Source organism: Pongo abelii, chromosome 21 (assembly GCF_028885655.2).
Source record: "Pongo abelii isolate AG06213 chromosome 21, NHGRI_mPonAbe1-v2.0_pri, whole genome shotgun sequence".
Classification (NCBI taxonomy): Eukaryota; Metazoa; Chordata; class Mammalia; order Primates; family Hominidae; genus Pongo; species Pongo abelii.
In genome coordinates, this window is record NC_072006.2 from 50,062,665 (window position 1) to 50,085,061 (window position 22,397).

At 46.3% G+C, this 22,397-nt stretch overlaps 2 protein-coding genes across 26 annotated transcripts in view; one reads left to right on the top strand and one right to left on the bottom strand.

Annotated features, from left to right (window-relative positions):
• Positions 1–1,610, bottom strand: part of LOC100451322 (protein WFDC10B) — a 93,261-nt gene extending 91,651 nt beyond the window's left edge. For 5 of the 23 annotated variants that reach the window (XM_054541823.2, XM_054541817.2, XM_054541825.2 and 2 more), the window contains exon 1: positions 1,258–1,384. In XM_054541823.2, the coding sequence (XP_054397798.1) occupies positions 1,258–1,296 (39 nt within the window). In that variant the 5' untranslated portion in view covers positions 1,297–1,384. Of the gene's footprint in view, positions 1–1,257 lie in introns of all 23 variants that reach the window. The other 18 variants (XM_054541838.2, XM_054541834.2, XM_054541839.1 and 15 more) reach the window with 10 other exon arrangements.
• DNTTIP1 (deoxynucleotidyltransferase terminal interacting protein 1) lies at positions 1,490–21,480 on the top strand. Of its 3 annotated transcripts, none has more exon segments than NM_001133347.1 (13): positions 1,490–1,660; positions 2,236–2,306; positions 3,482–3,578; positions 4,906–5,004; positions 10,617–10,685; positions 10,947–11,003; positions 11,545–11,603; positions 12,875–12,920; positions 14,685–14,743; positions 14,845–14,905; positions 19,175–19,246; positions 20,938–20,993; positions 21,110–21,471. In NM_001133347.1, coding segments are annotated over 13 exon segments (990 nt in total). In that variant the 5' UTR covers positions 1,490–1,555; the 3' UTR covers positions 21,249–21,471.
• Positions 21,481–22,397: the final 917 nt, after the last annotated feature.

Sequence of the window (22,397 nt, forward strand, 5' to 3'; positions counted from 1 at the left end):
GAAAAGACAGAATGGAACAGACCATTCAGAAACTATCAAATAGGCCAAGGCAGGCAGATCACCTGAGGTCAGGAGTTCGAGACCAGCCTGGCCAACATGGCGAAACCCTGTCTCTACTAAAAATACAAAAATCACCTGGGCATGCTTGTGCATGCTTGTAATCCCAGCTACTTGGGAGGCTGAGGCAGGAGAATAGCTTGAACCCAGGAGGCAGAGGTTGCAGTGAGTGGAGATCGTGCCACTGCACTCCAGCTTGGGTAACAGAGTGAGACTCTGTCTCAAAAAAAAAAAAAAAAGAGAGAGAAAAGAAACTATCAAAAACTTACAGAAAAGCAGTAGTTGGGTTTGTTAAGAACTAATGAAAAGCACCAAACACCTACATCTTTGTCCCTCTAACCCACACAGGCCATTCTTGGACTGTATGAAGGCTAGCTGGCAGAACCCAAGAGAAGTTGCTATGTATGACTCAAATAGTCTGCCCACATATACCTCCTTTATTTCTTTTTTCTCCATTTCTTTTTTTCTTTATCTCTCCTGGTCATGCCTTTCGTCAGCTGTGATACCTAATGGTGTCCACTGACACCGCTTAGTCCTATGGGCAAGTACAAGGTAAAAACCTCCTTAATAGGACCAAAAAGTTTGGAGCCAGGAAGTTGCCCTTATTGTTAGAAGGCTGATGTTGGCTCATGGAGATAATTAACATTTGATGATGACCTAATATGCTTTTTTTTTTTTTTTTTTTTTTTTTTTGAGACAGAGTCTCCCTCTGTCCCCCAGGCTGGAATGCAGTGGCGCGATCTCGGCATAATTAACATTTGATGATGACCTAACATGTGCCTAATATGCTTTTTTTTTTTTTTTTTTTTGGTGACAGTTTCCCTCTGTCGCCCAGGCTGGAGTGCAGTGGCATGATCTCGGCTCACTGCAACCTCCGCCTCCTGGGTTCAAGAGATTCTCCTGCCTCAGCCTCCCGAGTAGCTGGGATTACAGGCGCCCACCACCACGCCTGGCTAATTTTTGTATTTTTAGTAGAGACGGGGTTTCGCCATCTTGGCCAGGCTGGTCTCGAACTCCTGATGGCAAGTGACCTTCCCGTCTCGGCCTCCCAAAGTGCTGGGATTACAGGCGTGAGCCACCGCCCCTGGCCGAGCATATTAAAATCTAGTTTTCAAAAACTGAACTGCAGGCGCCGCTGTACCAAACGCTTCCCTCTGCTCCCCAACCCCGGCCTACAGAAACCTGGTCCCCTCCTCCTACCCCGCAGTCATCCCCAGGCCTTGGCCCAGCGGGAAACATCCCTTGACTGAACCGCCACTGAACACCCACACTCCACAATCGAGGCGCAGCCCTCCCAAGAGGAAGCCCCAACGACCTCCACCTACAAGGCCTCTAAGTGTACCTGTCCTGGGCGAGGCGCGGCGGTTCGGTTCCCATGGTAACCCCGCAGCTCCAGCGTCGCGCTTCCGGGCGGACGAGCAGCGCGCTCCAGTGACGTCACGGAGCCACTTTCCGGCCGGTGACAGAGTCCAGCGAAGTTGTGGGGGCCGGGGGCGCCATGGGAGCCACTGGCGACGCCGAGCAGCCGCGGGGACCCAGCGGGGCCGAGCGGGGCGGCTTGGAGCTAGGGGATGCGGGCGCAGCGGGGCAGCTGGTTCTTACGGTGAGGACGCCCCCGGTGAGGTCTGGGCTCGGGCCGGGCACGGCCTCGGGGCTCCTGGGACCCTGGCCCGCGGGCGAGAGAACGCGGCGGCTGGAGCTGCAAAGGGAGTTGGCGTTTTCGCAGCCCGACGACCTGGATTTAAATTCTGGTGCCGCCCTCCTAGCTAGGTGACGTGGGCCATCTCTGTCAACCCCCTGAGTCCCAGGATCCTCTTCTATAAAATGGAAATGATTAGTACCTGTCTCATAAAAGTTGTTGTGGGATGGGAAGATAAAGGCGGGTACAGCGCCCAGGACATCACCTGACACAGAGTTGACCCTCGGTAAACACTGCTTCCCTTCCTCCTGCCGTGCCAGAAGGCAAGGTCGGGACTTTTAAGGCAGGAATCTGCCTCAGTTCCTCTTTTGTGGAGGAGGCCTTACAACTATTGTCCTCCCCCGATACCCCAAGGCGGGAGAGATGGTGACGGATCTGAGAAGCAGGGATGTCCAGGTTTAACTTCATACCCACCCTCCACCTCCACCCCACCCCAGTGTCACAGACCGCAGTGACATTTGTTCCCTTGGTCCCCACAGAACCCTTGGAACATAATGATAAAGCACCGGCAGGTGCAGCGGAGGGGCCGCCGCTCACAGATGACAACAAGGTAAGGCTGGCCCTGCATGGGACTTATATCCCAGCCACTGGCTTGCATGGCAGCTTTGGGATCCCCAGTGCACAAGGCTATGGAGATCTACAGCCGGTAGAAAGAGCACAGGACTGAGAAAGAGGAGACTCCGATTCTGTAACTCTGTGATCTTGAGCTAGTCAAGTCACTTCCTTCTCTGAACTCACGTACAAAATGGGGAAGGGCACAGGAGATGGGTTGTGGAATAAACAGTACCTAAGGTCCCTCACATTCACTCGCTCTGTGGTTGAGGGCTCTAAAGAGGTCAGTTAGCATGGAGTTTAAGAGCACAGGCTCTGCAGTCAGACAACTGTGTTCTCATGCAGACTCTAATGAGCCCCTGTTTTCTCAACTATAAAGAGGGATTAATAGTATGCATGTCAGCACAAGGGGAGCCTTTGGGATGCTGGTAGTAGTGAAATGGATGTTCACTATAATTACTCATTAAAGTGTATATACTTTTCTGTATAAGTATTATATTTCATAAAAACACTTTGGGCCGGGCGCGGTGGCTCACGCCTGTAATCCCAGCATTTTGGGAGGCTGAGGTGGGCGGATCACCTGAGGTCGGGACTTCAAGAACAGCCTGACCAACATGGAGAAACCCCGTCTCTACTAAAAATACAAAAAATTGGCCGGGCACGGTGGCTCACGCCTGTAATCCCAGCACTTTGGGAGTCTGAGGCGGGCAGATCACCAGAGGTTGGGAGTTCGAGACCAGCCTGACCAAAATGGAGAAACCTGGTCTCTACTAAAAATACAAAAATTAGCCGGGCATGGTGGTGCACACCTGTAATCCCAGCTACTCAGGAGGCTGAGTCAGGAGAACTGCTTGAACCCAGGAGGCGGAGGTTGCAATGAGCCAAAACCACGCCACTGCACTCCAGCCTGGGCAACAGAGTGAGACTCCATCTCAAAAAAAAAAAAACAAAAAACAAAAACAACTTTGAAAATAATACTCACTTCATAGAGTAATTATGAGAAAAAAATAAAGTCATGCCTCTGTGATTTGCATAAAATCTAAGCATGTAGCTAGTTTTCAATAAAAGCGGTCTAGTATTGTTAAAGAATTCTATGTCCGTAATTGACTGGGGAGGCTGGGAAAGAATATGTTTGGGACATGCCCCCTCACCCTGTCTCCCTCCTGAATGCAGTTTCACAGATCCTGCCATCTCCATGGATCTCCTCCGAGCTGTCCTGCAGCCTAGCATCAACGAGGAGATCCAGACTGTCTTCAACAAGTACATGAAGGTGAGAGAGACACAGGATAAAAAATAACAGGGGAAAGACTCGTGAGGAGTCCAGTCCTTCCCTGCATCACCAGTCTGTCTCTTTCCTACACACAGATATCTAAAGTTTTCCTTTTTTGTTGTTGTTTTTTTTGTTTTGTTTTGTGTTTTTGAGACAGAGTCTCACTCTGTCACCCAGGCTGGAGTGCAGTGGCACAATATCGAATCACCGCAACCTCCACTTCCCGGGTTCCAGCGATTCTCGTGCCTCAGCCTCCCTAGTGGCTGGGATTACAGGTGCCCACCACCTTGCGTGGCTAATTTTTGTATTTTTAGTAGAGAATGGGTTTCACTGTTGGCCAGGCTGGTCTCGAACTCCTGACCTCAAATGATTTGCCTGCCTTGGCCTCCCAAAGTGCTGGGATTATAGGTGTGAACCAGGGCACCCAGCCAGTTTTTGAATTTTTAATCCCCCAAGAATTTTATTCCCTCTTGAGGGTAATTCAGATATCTTTTTTTTTTAATCTGCCCTTGTCACTCACGTATTTTTTTTTGCTGACCTCTTGTAAGGATGAAGTGACTTAAATGTACTGTGCTGAGCACTGTGCTTAGGACATAACAAGTGTCCAATAAGTAAGAAGTATTTTTATTAGTTGTTTAATAATATCACCATTATTGGGGCCATGCACAGTGGCTCACACCTGCAACCCCAGCACTTTGGGAGGCCGAGGCAGGATCACTTGAGGCCAGGAGTTTGAGACCAGCCTGGGCAACATAGTGGGACCTCATCTCTACTAAAAAAAAATTTTTTTTTTTTTTTTTTGAGACAGAGTCTCACTCTGTCGCCAGGCTGGAGTGCAGTGGCGTGGTCTCGGCTCACTGCAACCTCCACCTCCTGGGTTCAAGCAATTCTCTGCCCCAGCCTCCCAAGTAGCTGGGGTTACAGGCATCTGCCACCACGCCTGGCTAATTTTTTGTATTTTTAGTAGAGACGGGGTTTCACCGTGTTAGCCAGGATGGTCTTGATCTCCTGACCTCGTGATCCGCCCACCTCAGCCTCCCAAAGTGCTGGGATTACAGGCGTGAGCCACCGCGCCTGGCCTGATTTTTTGCACTGTTTACACCTCAATCTGTTGGGCACCTCCACGATTATATCCGTAAGAGGGGGAATAAAGGGAGGAGGTCGAGCCTGAAATGTGAATCTAAATCTGGCTGATCCCAAAGCCTTGCTCATAATCACTTTTCCTTTCTGTATGAGACTAGGATAAAAACTTATTTTATATTCAGTTTCCTTCAGGTTGATGCACATTAACAGGACTCTGACCTTGTCCTCTGTTGTGCTCCTCTAGTTCTTCCAGAAGGCAGCACTGAACGTGCGAGACAATGTTGGGGAAGAGGTGGACGCAGAGCAGCTGATCCAGGAAGCCTGTCGGAGCTGCCTGGAGCAGGTGAGACCAAAGGGGACAAGAGATGCAGGCACAAGGTTTAGCTCTCGAGCCTCTGATAAGAAATGTGATCTTAAGCTGGACGTGGTGGCTCACACGTGTAATCCCAGCACTGTGGGAGGCCAAGGTGGGCAGATCACTCAAGGCCAGGAGTTTGAGACCAGCTTGGGCAACATGGCTAAACCCCATCTCTACAAACAATATGAAAATTAGCTGGGCATGGTGGCGCATGCCTATAATCCTAGCTGCTTGGGAGCTGTAGGCACGAGAATCGCTTGAACCCGGGAGACGGAGGTTGCAGTGAGCCGAGATGGCACCACTACACTCCAGCCTGGGTGAAAGAGCAAGATTCTGTCTCAAAAACAAAACAAAAAAAAATGTGATCTTCTCATCAGTGGTATTTTGGGGAATGCCCAGCAAGCCACATATCGAGATAGGCTTGAGGCTGTTGCTGACAGGGAAGGGAAGGGAAGTAGCTACTATATGTCAGGTACCAGGATAAATGCATTTTTTTTTTTTATATCTCAGAAGAAACCATGTACAGAAGGTATCTTTTAATTACTATTTTATAGATGAAGAAATTGTGGCTTAGCAAACTCATAGAAGCAGAGAGTAGAATGGCAGTAGCTGGAGGGGAGAAGTGGGGGGATGTTAATCAAAGGGTACAAACTTTTAGTTATAAGACGAACAAGTTCTGGGCAATCTGATGTACAGCATGATGACTATAGTTTATCTCTATTGTTTACTTGAAATTTGCTAAGACCATAGATCTTAAGTGTCCACACACACAAAATGGTAGTGGTGGATGTGTTGATTGATTTCATTGTGGTAATCATTTCACTATGTATATGTATGTCAATTCATCACATTGTACACCTTGAATATATACCATTTCTGTTTATCAATTATACATCAATAGAGCTAGAAAAAAATTTTTAAAAGCAGAGCAAAAAAAAAAAAGAAATGGCTTAAGACACACAATAATTAGAATAGCTAAAATCTGTCTCACCCCTACAGGTGCTTGGTGGATCAAGTTATCACGGCCCCATTTGGTGTCATGGGGATGAGCACCCTGCTGCCTCCCTGCCTCTCTGGTATGGTCAGGAGGCATGACATCAGGTCTATAAATGACTGTTCCCAAGATAGTAGAGAACCTGTTTACATGTGTCAGCTGCTGTTATTAGGAGGAATTGTTGCCATCACCATTTTATAGGGAGACATCAGGAAAGGTCGCCAATAGTCGCTGGCTCACTTTCTCACCTCCCATTCATTCTGTTCACTTTGTTTTCGCTTCAGTCCCCACTGCTTCACTGGAACCCCTCTTGTCGGGGTCACTAGTAACTTCCATGTTGTCAAACCCTCTGGTGCCTAACTGTCCTCAACTTACTCAGCTTCTCAATGACATCTGTCACAGTGGATCGTTTCGTGTTTCTTGGAATGCTCCTCTGTTGGCTCGAGTGCCTTGACTTTGCTCCAACCTCATTGCCTACTCTTCTCCCTCACCCCCCGCCTCTAACTGTTGGTGCCTTCCCAAGTTCAGTCCTCAAACCCCTTCTCTTTCATGGCTCACTGTTTTCATAGGTGTTTTCATCTAGTCTTGTGGCTTGGAAGCCAATTCAGCTGCTCATAATTCACACATTTATATCTCAGTCCAGAGTTACATTCACCGTTACCCAGTTCCAATCCACTCTTCTCACAGCAGCCAGACTGATCTCTGTAAAGATGAATTAGATCATGTCACTCCCCATTTTAAAAACCCTTCAGTGACTTTCTTGTTGCAGGGAGAATAAAGTCTTAATGCCTTACCATGATCCTGCTGGGAAAACTGGCTAGCCATATGTAGAAAGTCGAAACTGGATCCCTTCCTTACACCTTATACAAAAATTAATTCAAGATGGATTAAAGACTTAAATGTTAGACCTAAAACCATAAAAACCCTAGAAGAAAACCTAGGCATTACCATTCAGGACATAGGCATGGGCAAGGACTTCATGTCTAAAACACCAAAAGCAATGGCAACAAAAGCCAAAATTGACAAATGGGATCTAATTAAACTCAAGAGCTTCTGCACAGCAAAAGAAACTACCATCAGAGTGGACAGGCAGCCTACAGAATGGGAGAAAATTTTTGCAATATGCTCATCTGACAAAGGGCTAATACCCAGAATCTACAATAAACTCAAACAAATTTACAAGAAAAAAACAAACAACCCCATCAACAAGTGGGCAAAGGACATGAACAGACACTCCTCAAAAGAAGACATTTATGCAGCCAAAAGACACATGAAAAAATGTTCATCATCACTGGCCATCAGAGAAATGCAAATCAAAACCACAATGAGATACCATCTTACACCAGTTAGAATGGTGATCATTAAAAAGTCAGGAAACAACAGGTGCTGGAGAGGATGTGGAGAAATAGGAACACTTTTACACTGTTGGTGGGACTGTAAACTAGTTCAGCCATTGTGGAAGTCAGTGTGGCGATTCCTCAGGGGTCTGGAACTAGAAATACCATTTGACCCAGCCATCCCATTACTGGGTATATACCCAAAGGAATACAGATCATGCTGCTATAAAGACACATGCACACATATGTTTATTGCAGCTCTATTCACAATAGCAAAGACTTGGAACCAACCCAAATGTCCAACAATGACAGACTGGATTAAGAAAATGTGGCACATATACACCATGGAATACTATGCAGCCATAAAAAATGATGAGTTCATGTCCTTTGCAGGGACATGGATGAAGCTGGAAACCATCATTCTCAGCAAACTATCGCAAGGACAAAAAAACCAAACACCACATGTTCTCACTCATAGGTGGGAATTGAACAATGAGAACACATGGACACAGGAAGGGGAACATCAGGCACCAGGGCCTGTCATGAGGTGGACGGAGGGGGGAGGGATAGCGTTAGGAGATGTACCTAATGTTAAATGATGAGTTACTGGGTGCAGCACACCAACATGGCACATGTATACATATGTAACAAACCTGCACGTTGTGCACATGTACCCTAAAACTTAAAGTATAATAAAAAAAAAAAATGCCTTACCATGACCCACAGAGCCCACCCTCGACTGGCTTCTGCCTGCTTCTCTAACTTCATTTCATCTTGCCTCTTTTTTATTGACTATACTCTGGCCATTATGAACTCCTTTCTGCTTCTCCAGCACAAGCTTAGGCCATTTCACTTGCTGTTCTTAGTACCTGGAGTACTCTACCCTTAACTCTGTAAAGCCGGCTCCTTCTTTTCTTCAGATCTTAGTTTAAGTATCAGAGAGGTCTTCCCCTCGCACTCCTACCTCTGCTAAAATCTTGAGCTTTACAAGAGGTGAGGCCTAATCTTGTTCACCACTGTATTCCCAGCCCTGGAATATGACTCTTAGTATGTGTACAGAGTTTGCTGAATTATTGAGTAAATGAAGGAACAAACAAATGATAAATGAACAAACAAGCTTCCTGCTCTAATAGAACTTAACAGCCTACTTAAGCAGACAGGTATGAATTAGATTACCAACAAATGTATGCATAATTACACATTGAGACTTGATCACCCTTCACTGGAAAGGGACAAAGTTTGGAGGGGAAGAACATGAATCCAATTATGGATTAGCAGCTTTGAGCCATCCAAGCATAGACATGGGGCAGACTATTTGGTATATAAGTCTAGAGCTCAGAGGATAACCTTTTGTCTACAGCTGAATTATGGAGTCATGGTTTATAGATATGAATTGAAGCTGTGAGAATAGGTGAGAGCAGATAGAATATGTAATGAGAGAGGATAGAGGGAAAAGAACCAGATTGAGGAGGAAAAGCCAGCAAAGAAGGCTAAGAAAGAATGGCCAGAGTAGAAGGAACACAGGAAGTGTGGCCACAGGAGCCTGTAGAAAAGAGTGTTTCCAGAAGGGGGAGCCCTCAGCACTGTCAAATGCCACTGGCAGAGGTCAGGTGAACCCAATTCTCCACCTGCTGCAAGTTTCCTGCTCATGCACCATCTCCCCTCTGCCCATTCCATCCTTTTCTTCCTCAAATGAGCCAGGTGTTCCCACCTTTGAGCTTCTGCACTCCTCCCTGCTGCTGAAACACTTCTGCCCAGCTTTTTTTACAGCCTCCTTCACATCGCAACTCAGAGGACACCTGAGCAAGGCCTTCCCTGGCCATTCCCTCAAAGTAGCCCTCCTCCTCTGGTGGTTCTCTGTCACATCTGCCTGGGTTTTTTTCTTTTTTTCTTACAGCATCTATCATGATCCACAGTTACCTTGTTTGTTTCTGTGCTTATTATCCAGATCACCCACAAACTATAAGCTCCACAACAGCTTGTCTTAGTTACTGCTGTGTCCACAGCACTTAGGTCCTAGGTACTCAATATTTATTAAAAGAAAAACAGCAGGCCAGGTGCACTGGCTTACGCCTGTAATCCCAACAATTTGGGAGGCTGAGGCGGGCAGATCACGAGGTCAGAAGTTTGAGACTAGCCTGGCCAACATGATAAAACCCCATCTCTACTAAAAATACAAAAAAAAAAAAATTAGCTGAGTGTGGTGGCATGCCTGTAATCCCAGCTACTCAGGAGGCAGAGGCAGGAGAATTGCGTGAACCTGGGAGGCAGAGATTGCAGTCAGCCGAGATCGCACCACTGTACTCCAGTCTGGGCAACAGAGCGAGATTCCATCTCAAAAAAAAAAAAAAAAAAGGAAAACCGGCAGCTTACTGAGGAATATGTGTTATACTAATGTATTTAGTTTGAAAAAACATATAGTATGTATTTACATGGGAAAATCAAGGAAGAATTTACATTGAAACATTAACAGTAGTTTATGTAATGAGATTCCAGGTTTTTCTTATTTTGCTTTTTTACATTTTTAAACTTTTTCAGCTATGATCATTAATTCAAGTTTTTTTAAAAATAGATATCTATTTCTATGCATATAAATATATATATATGTGTGTGTGTGTGTGTGTGTGTGTGTGGCTGGGTGTGGTAGCTCATGCCTGTAATCGCAGCACTTTGGGAGGCCAAGGCAGGTGGATCACCTGAGGTTAAGAGTTCCAGACCAGCCTGGCCAACATGGTGAAACCCCGTTTCTAATAAAAATACAAAAATTAGCTGGGCATGGTGGTGGGCACCTGTAATCTCAGCTACTTGGGAGGCTGAGGCAGGAGAATCGCTTGAACCCAGGAGGCAGAGGTTGCAGTGAGCTGAGATAGCACCACTGCACTCCAGCCTGGGCGACAAGAGTGAAACTCCATCTCAAAAAAAAAAAAATATATATATATATATATATATATTTGGAAGTGGGCAGATCACTTGAGGTCAGGAGTTCAAGACCAGCCTGTCCAATATGGTGAAATCCCGTCTCTTCCAAAAATACAAAAATTAGCTGGGTATAGTGGCGCACCCCTGTAGTCCCAGCTACTTTGGAGGCTGAGGCATGAGAATCACTTGAACCCAGGAGACAGAGGTTGCAGTGAGCCAAGATGGTGCTGTTGCGCTCCAGCCTGAGTAACAGAGCGAGACTCTGTATCCAAAAAAAAAAGGAAGTAGGTAGGGTGTGCTTACCCACCAAAATAGTGACTGGTAACACTTGGTCTTTTTCCCTTCAGGCTAAACTGCTATTTTCAGATGGAGAAAAAGTAATACCCAGATTGACCCATGAGCTTCCAGGAATAAAGGTCAGAGTCACTGTGTTCTAGGGTATTGGAGCGGGAGGTCCTTCAGGCTGGAAGGCAAGTGAAATATGTGGGCCCAGGGAGGTTTCATGTACTTCCATTTGTAGGACCAGGTCCACACAGCATCATGCTGGATGGGCTTCTTTGGCCTGGGTCAGAGCGGGGCTGGAGAGCTGTAGTCCAGGGCACTGTCTTCTGCAACTCCAGAGGACCTGCAGTTCCCAGGCACTGGCCTTCCACTGACTCCCTTCCCTTTTCTTTTAGCGTGGCCGTCAGGCAGAAGAAGAATGTGCCCATCGAGGAAGCCCCCTTCCTAAAAAGGTAAACCATTTCCTTGTTTTGTTTTCTGGCTGAAAAAAGGCTTGTCAGGCCAGGTGTGGTGGCTCACACCTGTAATCCCAACACTTTGGGAGGCCAAGAGGGGAGGATCACTTGAGCTCAGGAGTTTTGAGACCAGTCTGGGTAACATAGTGAGACCCTGTCTCTAAAATAAAAAAAAAAATTAGTCAGGCATGCTGGCACATTTCTGTCGTCCTAGCTACATGAGAGGCTGCAGTGGGAGGATCACTTGAGCCCAGGAGTTCAAGGCTGTAGTGAGCTATGATCATGCCACTGCACTCCAGGCTGAGTAACAGAGTAAGACCCTGTCTCTCAAAAAAGGCTCTTCACTCCACGAGGTACTGGGCTTCCTCAAAGCCCTTTTGAGCCTTCCTAGGCATGAGAGGCAGTTTTTCTCCCTGTCCCTGTCAAACATCATTTGATCTCTTTGGAAAACCATCTCTGCCAAGTGACCCTGGACCTGCCAGTGGGGTATGGGGAGTAACCACAGGGTCAGACCTCTGACAGCTGTTTTTTGTGGCAGAGGAAAGGACGGCCTCCTGGACACATCCTGTCAAGCGACCGGGCAGCCGCCGGCATGGTGTGAGTAGGGACCAACAGTGTGGTGAGAGCATAGGGGAGCAGACGGAGAGAGGGGCCCTGAAGGAAAAGAGGCCAGGGTTCTGTGCCTGTCAAAATCAGATCCATCAGCTTAAGTCATCATGGAGGGGGGTTATCCTGGTTTGAGGGGTGAGGAAGGAGGGTAGTGAGGAGGAAATTGTTTTACCCCCTGAATGGTTTGGCCCAGCTTGATTAAACTCCGGAGGTTTGTCATTGTTAGTATATATTGGATGCTTATGACTGGTCTAAATACGTTACATACTTTACCTTTTAATCTTTATAGCCACCCTCTAAAGAAGATATCGTTAATTTTTCAGATAAAGAACAGACTCAGAGAATTACTTGCCTAATGTCATATAGTTAACATTGCCTCCAAGATGGTCATTTTCAAATATATATTTTTTTAAGACTTAGTTTTTTTTTTTAGAGCAGTTTTAGGTTCACAGCAAAATTGAGAGGAAGGTACAGACATATCCCATATACTCCCTGACCCTACACATTCACAGCCTCCCCCATTATCAACATCAGGCACCAGAGTGGTACATTTGTTACATTTGATGAGCCTACTTTGACTCGTCTTGATCCTCAGAGTGCATAGTTTCCGTGAGGGTTCACTCTTGGTATTGTACATGAACTTAGACAAATGCATAGTGACAGGCATTCTAGTATCACACTGAGTGCTTTCAGTGCCCTAAAAATCCTCTGTGTTCTGCCTGTTCATCCCTCCTTCCCCCTCAACCCACCCCCCAGCCCCACTTTTTAAAAAAAATTCTGAAGCAGCAGAATCTTTTTCAAACAAAACTTTACATGGGAGCCCAGTATTTAAATCAAATAAAGCCACACTGGTCTGGTTCAGGGGCGTGGGGTTAGTTTGGAACAGCTGGCTTAGTAGATGGGATAGTATTAACTGTCATACCTTAGATGTGTCTCCTACACAAAGCAGTTTTATTCCTCACAAACACAAGATAGGTAGGGCAGTTGCTGTTTTTGTCTCTTTTGACAGACGAGAAAACTGCCACTCAGAGGTTCTTGGAGTTGCTCATGCCACTGTATAAGAGCAGAGCTAGTGCTAGAATGGCTTGTAGTCCGGTGCTTTTTCCCTTTGTTCCTCCGCTAATGTGTCAGCATGAAGGAGGATGTCCAGGGCTAAAGTGACAGTGTGTGAGGAACTCCTGCCACCACCAGCAAGCCAGCAGCATTTAGTCCTACGTCTCACCTTGGAGAACTCACCTTTATTCTTTCCTTCAAAGCAGATGGAAACCAAAATCCTGTGAACCAATTCGCCGGGAAGGCCCTAAGGTATGATTATGTGAGCATGGCAGAGATCACGATCCCAGGAAATAGTCCCACTATCTCTAGGACCCACCATGAGGGAAAGGGGCAGAGGGCGAAGGGTGCATGCACACCATTCCAGAGCCATCTCCCCCTCTCCACCTCCAGCCACACTGGCCTCAGAGAGGATCCCGTGTAGGAATTGGAGTTAGAGGCAAAACAAAGACAGGGCTGAGTCTTTGCTGAAGGCTTCTCCTTATAGGAGCTAGTGGTCACTAATACTGATTCAATACTTAGTATGTAACGGGCAGTGCCCTAAATCTTTTGTGTAGACTGTCTCATTTAATCTTTATAACAAACTTATGAGATCAATTCTGTGAACCATTCTATAAATGAGGCGTTTCCTTTTCTACCAGCTTCCCTGTGGGCCTAAATTATTTTATTCAGTTGTCTTATACACTTAATGCACTTAAGACTTGCCCAAAGTCACATAACTCATAAGTGATCGAGCTGAGTCTCAAACCCAAGACCCGCTGACACCAGAGTCTGTGCTCTCAACCATTAGCCTCTGTTGCCTCCCTCTCTCTCCTGAGTTCTTCCTCAGCAGTGACTTATATAAATGGATGTTCCCCAGAATTCTCTCCTTGGCCCACTTCTGCATCTAAAGTAACTCTCTGGATAATCTAAATCATATACTCTTATGGTTTCAGGGACCACCATGTTCTAAAACTCCCATACCTCTTTGTCCATCCCATGCCTCTTTTTCTACTTTAAAAATTGTATATCCTACTATCTGCTTGACCACTCTGCTGGAAGTTCCACAGGCATTTCAGACTCAGCATAGCCAGACATGAAATCAGAATCTTGCCTCACAGCCCTCCTTTACATTCTTTATCTTAATCATCTTTGCCTCCTCCTCTTCCTCACCTCCCTACATCCAGTTGAGTCCTGGACAATTCTTCCTCTTAAATATATTGCAGTTCCTATTTCCTTCTCTTCATCCTTACTGCTGCCCTAGCTCGGGCCCTTAGCAGCTTTCCAACTGCTTTATCACAGCGGCCTCTAAACTGCTCTCCCTGCCTGTAGTCCTGCCCCTTCAAATCCATTATCCACATTGCTAGAAGACTAAGCTATCTTTAAAGGAAATCTGACTCTCACTCCCTGTTTAGAGGCCTTCAGCGATTCCCCATTGCCTACAGAAGAAATAAAATGCAGTCCCCTGAACATAACCTCCTAAGACCTCCAACTCCTCTGTGTTTCTCTCGCCAGCCCCATCGGTTGCCACTCCCTAATTTGTACTCTCTCTGTTAGCAGCACAGAATTACTAGTAGTTTCTCCAACAGGCCAAGCTGCCTCTCACCTGTCTTTGCTCATGCTGCCCCCTGTCTGGAATGCCCTTGTTCCTGACCCTCTTTACCCCAACTTGTGCTCACCCTTTCAGAATTAACTTGGGAAATGCCTCTCTAAGCACGCCTTCCTGGCTGTACCCTCCCCTCAGCAGCCCTCAGACCCTGCACTCACTTGTGTCATTGCCTCATCGCATAATGGTGTAATTATCTGTACATATGTCAGTGGCATCCTAGAAAACAGAGACTGTATCTTCTTCATCTCTTTATCCCCAGTATCTAGCACAGACATGGCCTAGCATATTGTGAGTACTCAGTGTCTTGGGTAAACTGTTGATTAAATAATAGACAAGGGGAGGGTTAGAAAAGGGCAGGGGGAGGAGTGTTTCTGTCCTACCCATCAGATTAAACTTCACCCTCACCAGCTTCTCTATTTTTTGCACAGTGGGACCCAGCTCGCCTGAATGAATCTACCACCTTTGTGTTGGGATCTCGAGCCAACAAGTAAGTTTAAGAGCTTTGGCACTGATTGAGGAAACAGCTCAGGAGTTCACTAGTAGGACTACACTTTCTGGAATTTTGACCACTTGGCTTTTACTTTTCAGAGCCCTGGGGATGGGGGGCACCAGAGGAAGAATCTACATCAAGCACCCACACCTCTTTAAGGTAGGTGACTGCTGGGAGGAAAGCAGGCCATTGCATTGGGAGTAGACTGGGAACTCTACTCAGCACAGAGAAGCTTAGAACAAACACTGATCTTGGAGTCGGGACATCTGGGTTCTAGTTGCGCCTCTGCCATTCACCTTTACCTTTCATGATTTACTCAACACCTCTGTGCCTCAGTAATAACAGCTACTTTGCCTGCATGTTTATTGGGTGCCAAACACAGTTTTAAATACCATACTTATATTATCTTAAAAAATAAGTATTGCCATCCTCATTTCACAAATTTGAAACAATCAGAGGTTGAGAAAGGCTGAGTGACTTACCCACAGTTATTCAGCTAGAAGTGGTGAGTCAGGATTCAAATCCAGGTCTGTCCTCACCAAAGCCTGAGCTCTTAACCACTACCATATTTGGTTGTCTGTAAATTAGAGTTTGGGCCAGACGCGTGAGCTCACGCCTGTAATCCTAGCACTTTGGGAGGCCAAGGCGGGCGGATCATCTGAAGTCGGGAGTTCGAGACCAGCCTGACCAACATGGAGAAACCCTGTCTCTACTAAAAATACAAAATTAGCTGGGCATGGTGGCTCATGCCTATAATTCCAGCTACTCGAGAGGCTGAGGCAGGAGAATCGCTTGAACCCAGGAGGCGGAGGTTGTGATGAGCCAAGATCACACTGCCCTCACATTTGCATTTTAAAATAACTGGGGCCGGGCACAGTGGCTCACGCCTGTAATCCCAGCACTTTGGGAGGCCGAGGCGGGCAGATCACCTGAAGTTGGGAGTTCAAGACCAGCCTGACCAACATGGAGAAACCCTGTCTCTACTAAAAATACAAAAATTAGCTGGGCATGATGGTGCGTGCCTGTTATCCCAGCTATTCAGGAGGCTGAGGCAGGAGAATCGCTTAAACCCAGGAGGCGGAGGTTGCAGTGAGCCAAGATCGCACCACTGCACTCCAGCCTGGGCAACAGAACAAAACTCCATCTCAAAAAAAAAAATAGAGTTTGGAGCAAGGCTGGGTCCTGTGCCTTTTCAAAGAGGGTACTCCTCTCCTGAGAGCAGCTATGTTTTGGTCCCCACTGTTTGAGGGAATAATGGAGGAAATCATAAACTCACTCACCCTCTTAGATGATTTTGTATTTTATCAGTCATGAGAGCATCGAAATAGATGAGAAGAATAGCAGTGCATGTGTGTTCCACGCATGGTTTTTTGCACTTATACGTAAGGCTTGGCACCTCTTGCCAGAATTTCCCAGCTCTGTGGGATCCCAGAATCACGGGCTTTCTCTACCACATTCTGTGCAAGTTTTCAAATTCTTTGAAAGGCATACCTGCTCACGCTTCTTCTCCAGTCTGATATCCTCGAGTCCCAACACTTAAACAGTTTGCCCAGTGGCTCCTTCTTTGTTTTCCTGTCTTAATGTCATCACTCTTGCTATTCCCATTACCTGGGTGGCCTTTCTCTCCCACCTTTATCTGCCTGACTATTCTTTAAGATCCACCTCCTCCAAAAGCTTTGTTTGTATCATCCCCAAAATCAATATGCCCTTGGACCTACTTTGAATTCCCACTTCAGCGTGGTTTAAAGCATGGCTTTAGGCCTGGTTCCATTACTTTACTAGCTGCATGAACTTGAACAAATGGCTCCACATTTCTTTTTCTTTTTTCTTTTTTTTAACTAGCTCAAGTCTGGGAATTGATCCACATTTCTGAGTCTGTTTTTGTCCTGTATAAAATGAGAATAGTGATAGACCAACCATTTTTTTTTTTTCTTGCTCTGTCACCCAGGCTGGAGTGCAGTGGCATGATCTCAGCTCACCGCAACCTCCACCTCCCGGGTTCAAGCAATTCTCTGCCTCAGCCTCCAGAGTAGCTGGGATTATAGGTGCCCACCACCATGCCCGGCTAATTTTTGTATTTTTAGTAGAGATGGGGTTTCACCATCTTGGCCAGGCTGGTCTCAAACTCCTGACCTCGTGACCCACCCTCCTTGGCCTCCCAAAGTGCTGGGATTATAGACGTGAGCCACGGCGCCCGGCCCTAGACCAACCGTTTAAGGTTAACTAACAGAGAGTGTAGTAAAGCACTCAGCATAAGGCCTGGCACATAGTAAGGGCTCAATAAGTGTTAATCATTATTAGCATAGTTTCCCAATTCTAAAATCCACCATTTTTCATAAACTCCCAACCCACACTCTCATTACCAGTGGTTATTACCTCTCATTGTAATCTTTCCAGTCCAATAACTGGAAGGAAAATTTTTTTGTTGTTTCACTTTACAATTCTTTTTTTTTTTTTTTTTAATGGGACAGAGTGTCCCTCTGTCACCCAGGCTGGAGTGCTGTAGCACGATCTCGGCACACTGCAACCTCCATCTCCCAGGTTCAAGCAATTCTTCTGACTCAGCCTCCCGAGTAGCTGGGATTACAGGCACCCGCCACCACACCCAGCTAATTTTTATATTTTTAGTAGGGACGAGTTTTCACCATGTTGGCTAGGCTGGTCTCAAACTCCTGAGCTCAGATGATCCACAGCCTCAACCTCCCAAAGTGCTGGGATTATAGGCTTGAGCCACTGTACCTGGCCCAACTTTACAATTCTCTATTACTGATTATAAGTATCTTTTCAGTCATTTAGAATCTATTTGTATTTCTTCTGTAAACTGCCTGTTATATCTTTTGCCCATTTTTCTGTCCTTCAGAAGGCATTATTCAAATTCTTTTCCTTTTTAAACGTTTTGATTATAGAAATAATATATAAACCCATTCCTCTTGTAAAAAGATTCAGACGATACACAGGAGGTTGTAGAGAGCGAAACACACTTTCTCAGCCAGGTGCAGTGACTCACACCTGTAATCCCAGCACTTTGGGAGCCCAAGGTGGGCGGGTCACCTGAGGTCAGGAGTTCAAGACCAGCCTGGCCAACATGGCGAAACCCCATCTCTACTAAAAGTACAAAAATTAGCCAGGCATGGTGGTGCACTCCTGTAGTCCTAGCTACTCTACTCGGGAGGCTGAGGCAAGAGAATTGCCTAAACCCAGGAGGCAGAGGTTGCAGTGAGCCGAGATCACGCCACTGCACTCCAACCTGGGCGACAGAGCGATACTCCGTCTCAAAAAAATATATATATCAGTTTCTCTTCACTCCTCGATTTTTTTTTTTAAGGCGCTTAAATTCTGGTTTCTAGGCGCCCAACCTAGAAACCAGAATTTAAGCCTTATTTGGGCTGAGCACAGTGGCTCATACCTGTAATCCCAACACTTTGGGAGACTGAGTGGGTGGATCAGTTGAGGCCAGGAGTTCAAAACCAGCCTGGCCAACATGGCAAAACCCCGTCTCTACTAAAAATACAAAAATCAGCTGGGTGTGTTGGCATGTGCCTGTAATCCCAGCTACTCAAGGCTGAAGCAGAAGAATAGCTTGAACCCAGGAGGCGGAGGTTGCGGTGAGCCAAGATCATGCCACTGCACTCTGGCCTGAACAACAGAGCAAGACTTCATCTCAACAAATAAATAAACAGCCAGGCACGGTGGCTCACGCTTGTAATCCCAGCACTTTGGGAGCCCATGGTGGGCAGATCACCTGAGGTCGGGAGTTCAAGACCAGCCTGAACAACATGGAGAAACCCCGTCTCTACTAAAAATCCAAAATTAGCCAGGCATTGTGGCGCATGCCTGTAGTGCCAGCTACTTGGGAGGCTGAGGCAGGAGAATCGCTTGAACCCAGGAGGCAGAGGTTGCAATGAACCAAGATCATGCCATTGCACTCCAGCCTGGGCAACAAGAGTGAAACTCCGTCTCAATCAATCAATCAGTCAATCAATAAACCAACCAACCTTATTTGTAACTCCAAAACCGAGTTCTTAACCATGATGTTATTATGCGTCTGACAGTACACGAGGTGTCCCGATTTTTGTTTTATTATGGTCACCATAATAATTACAGACATTATAAGCCACCTCAGATCATTTTTTAAAAGAGAAAGCTCTAAAATAATAGTTATCAGTCCTACCAGTTGCCCGGGGTGCTTTGTTTTGAGAAGGGGGTGGGGACTGGGAGTATACTAAGTCTCTGGGAATTGGGTCCCATGGTCTGCCCTTGGGGTTGGCTCAGCTTTCTCTGAAGAGATTAGTGAGCCCTCTAAGTCCACCACGCTAGGAGACAAGGACTTTTGGTAAGAACTGCTCAAGGGCCAAGAGTATGCTCTGGGACCAAATGAGAAAAGCCCCTTACCCGAGGCTAATTCTCTTATAACTTCATCCCTTACAGTATGCAGCTGACCCCCAGGACAAGCACTGGCTGGCTGAGCAGCATCACATGCGGGCAACAGGGGGCAAGATGGTAAGCATTATTCATTTGTGCCACTGCCAGTGACCCACCCTACCTGGGAACCAGGATTTTGGCTGTGGGTGACAGCCTACTTCCAAATCTGACTCCCAAAGCCTGACCAATGTATGAGAAGAGAGACTTATAAGGCCTATTTCTTCATGCTGAAGAGCAAGTTGTAATCTTCAGGTTCCCTTCCCTATCCCTAAGTCTCCCTTACGCCCCCTCACACTTTTACCTCATGCCTCCAAGATCACATATTTGGATATTATTAGCTGTCCATGGGAATAGCAGGTATAAGACACACACTACTACTTTTTCCCACTACTGCACCCACTGATAGATTTCACTCATTGATCACTCTTCCACCAGACACAGCTATAGAATCTTTTCTCAACACAGTACTCGAGGCAGCAACCCTTGTCAGTAGGAGTTAGCAGTGAAATGTGTTTGCACACCTGGCAGCCCCTTCCAGATTTACCTCTACTTAAAGAGTTCTCAGATCATATGAAACAGCAACCTTAGGAAAATCATCATTGCATGTGTTCAAAAGCTATTGTTGAGGGCTTTGTCCATCACACACAATGTCCCCCACCTGAGGACTCACTCACTCCCACCACAGGTACTGCTCCTTTTAGAATCTAAGTGCCTTACAAACTGATATGCCATCTCCTTTCTGGCACTGAGAGCTACCTTTTATTTTATTTTACTACTCTATTTATGCCTATGCTTTACTTCAAAAACGATTTCAGGTAAGCTCCATGTACATAAAATGCAACATTATATAAATAAGAAATAGGTGGTAGGGGGTGGGGGCAGGACCTAAAATTAAGCCACCAGTAAAACTAGTTCTTTAAAAAAAAAAAAGTGTTTTTTATATTGCTGACCTGGGAGACCTGTGCACTTCTACAGATGTTGGCAAATTCAGCTGTAGGCCCCGCTCATGGACATCTGATCTGTTATGGTTCATAGTGCCCATAAGATGTAGACAAATTACTCAAGGAATACACAGTTATTCCCGATGCTAACATTAGAAAGTCTCCCACAGAAGACTTTCTAATATGATGAACATCTCTTCCTATATGTTAAGTTCACAAAAGGGCCCTCACCCACTGTAGACCAAGGCATTGTGACAAAGCATTTCTACAGGCCCCAGTACAATACAGGCCAATTACTAGACAGCAGAGCAGTTTATCATGTTTTCCATTTTGCCACAAAGTTCGAAACCAAGTTATCTTTGTCCTCAGAGGGAGCACATGGTTTCCTCTTCCTGATTTCCTGTTTCCATGTATATTTTGCTGGCTTTCTTGCCATTTTGTTATAACCCACCTTGGGTCCTTTCGTATACTTGATCTTAACCAAAAGGCGTAGGAGCAATGGTGGATCCCTTTCTTTTCTTTCTTTATTTTTTTTTTTAATTTTCACCATACCATTCAAGAGAGAAATGGGTCCTTTTTTAAAAGAGAAGGCTATAAATAAGTCACCAGTCCCTACTCTCCCATCCATGAAGCATCTACTTTAGTAAAAGATTGTCTCAAGGAACCATTCCCATCCCTCCCCACTTACTCTTTCATACTAAATTGTAAACCACATCCCCCACTTCCACCTAGTAGCAGGCCTTACGTTAAGCAGATGTTTAATGAAGTGTTACTGAGTTGGAGTGAAATGAATCAGGCAATGACCACTCTCCCTTGCTCCTGCCTCAGGCCTACCTCCTCATCGAGGAGGACATCCGGGACCTTGCGGCCAGTGATGACTACAGGTAAAACCAGTGGGTCTCCTGCCCCTTCTCCTCTCCCTGCCTCAAAGTAGCCCCTAGAATGAGGCAGGGCCTACATCCTCACTTCCCCCAACTTCTCTCTTCAATGTCTGTTCCAGAGGATGCCTGGATCTGAAGCTAGAGGAATTGAAATCCTTTGTCCTACCCTCCTGGATGGTGGAGAAGATGAGAAAGTATATGGAGACACTACGGACAGAGAATGAGCATCGTGCTGTTGAAGCACCTCCACAGACCTGAGGCCGGGTCCCCTGGCCACACTTGGCAGCCCTCCTCCAAAGCCCTCTTCCTCACATGGCTGAGGCCACCGCTGGGACTGCTCCTAGATGGATCTCAGCGGCATTAAGCTGTGCCTTAGCGAGTTTGTAGTGACTCACTGCACAGCACCCCTAGACTAGCATGTGGTTCTATATTTGTAAAGTTATTGGGATAAGAAACAATTAAACAGTTTGTAATAAACACAGATGGTGAACCTGCTGTGCCCTATACCTTGCGGGAGTTGACAGAACATCAAGTGCTCTAGAAGTGGGTATAGGAAAAAAGGACAAGATAACCCTCACCCATAACAGTATAGAGCCAGGCTTGATGAGACCAACCTGGGAGCACTATGTACCTTGCCCGTCTTCCCTTTGCCCGTTTGTAGTTTCCTTACCCAGCTAATGCGTAAGGACATGGCAGAATGCGATGGAGTTTGATGACAGATCATATGAAAAATGGAGTTGGCTTTTATTGCTCCCATTTTACAGGTTAAGATACTAAAGGACCCACCCCAAGGTCACACACTACCCACTGGGGAGGTAGGATATACAGGATATGAACCTGTGTTATTGAGGTTTTTGTTTGTTTGAAGACAGTCTTGCTCTGTTGCCCAGGCTAGAGTGCAGCCTCTGGCTCAAGCGATTCTCCCGCCTCAGCCTCGCCAGTAGCTGGGACTACAGGCTCGTGCCACCTCACCAGCTTTTTTTTTTTTTTTTTTTTTTTTTTTTTTTTTAAGTAGAGACAGGTCTCCCTATCTTGTTGCTCAGGCTGGTCTCGAACTCCTGGGTTCAAGCGATCCTCCTGCCTGGGCCTTCCAAAGTGTTCGGGATTACAGACGTGAGCCACTGCGCCCGGCCTGAACCAACGTTGTCTTTTTTTTTTTTTTTTTTTTTTTTGTCATCTCTGCGGAGATGAACCTCTGTTTTCTAACAGGGAGCCTGCTGCTCTGGCCATCAGCCTTTAGTTTTTCCCCTCGCTGGCATTTTCAGATACTTAGGACGCAGCAAAGGTGCCCAGGCGATTATAATGGGGGGAGGGTACCAGTGCTGCAGGATTGGAGGCACTCCCTGCCTGCCCGAGGGAAATCGGATGAAGGCTGGGCGTGCCGGGTGTCCCCACGCGGAGTAAGGC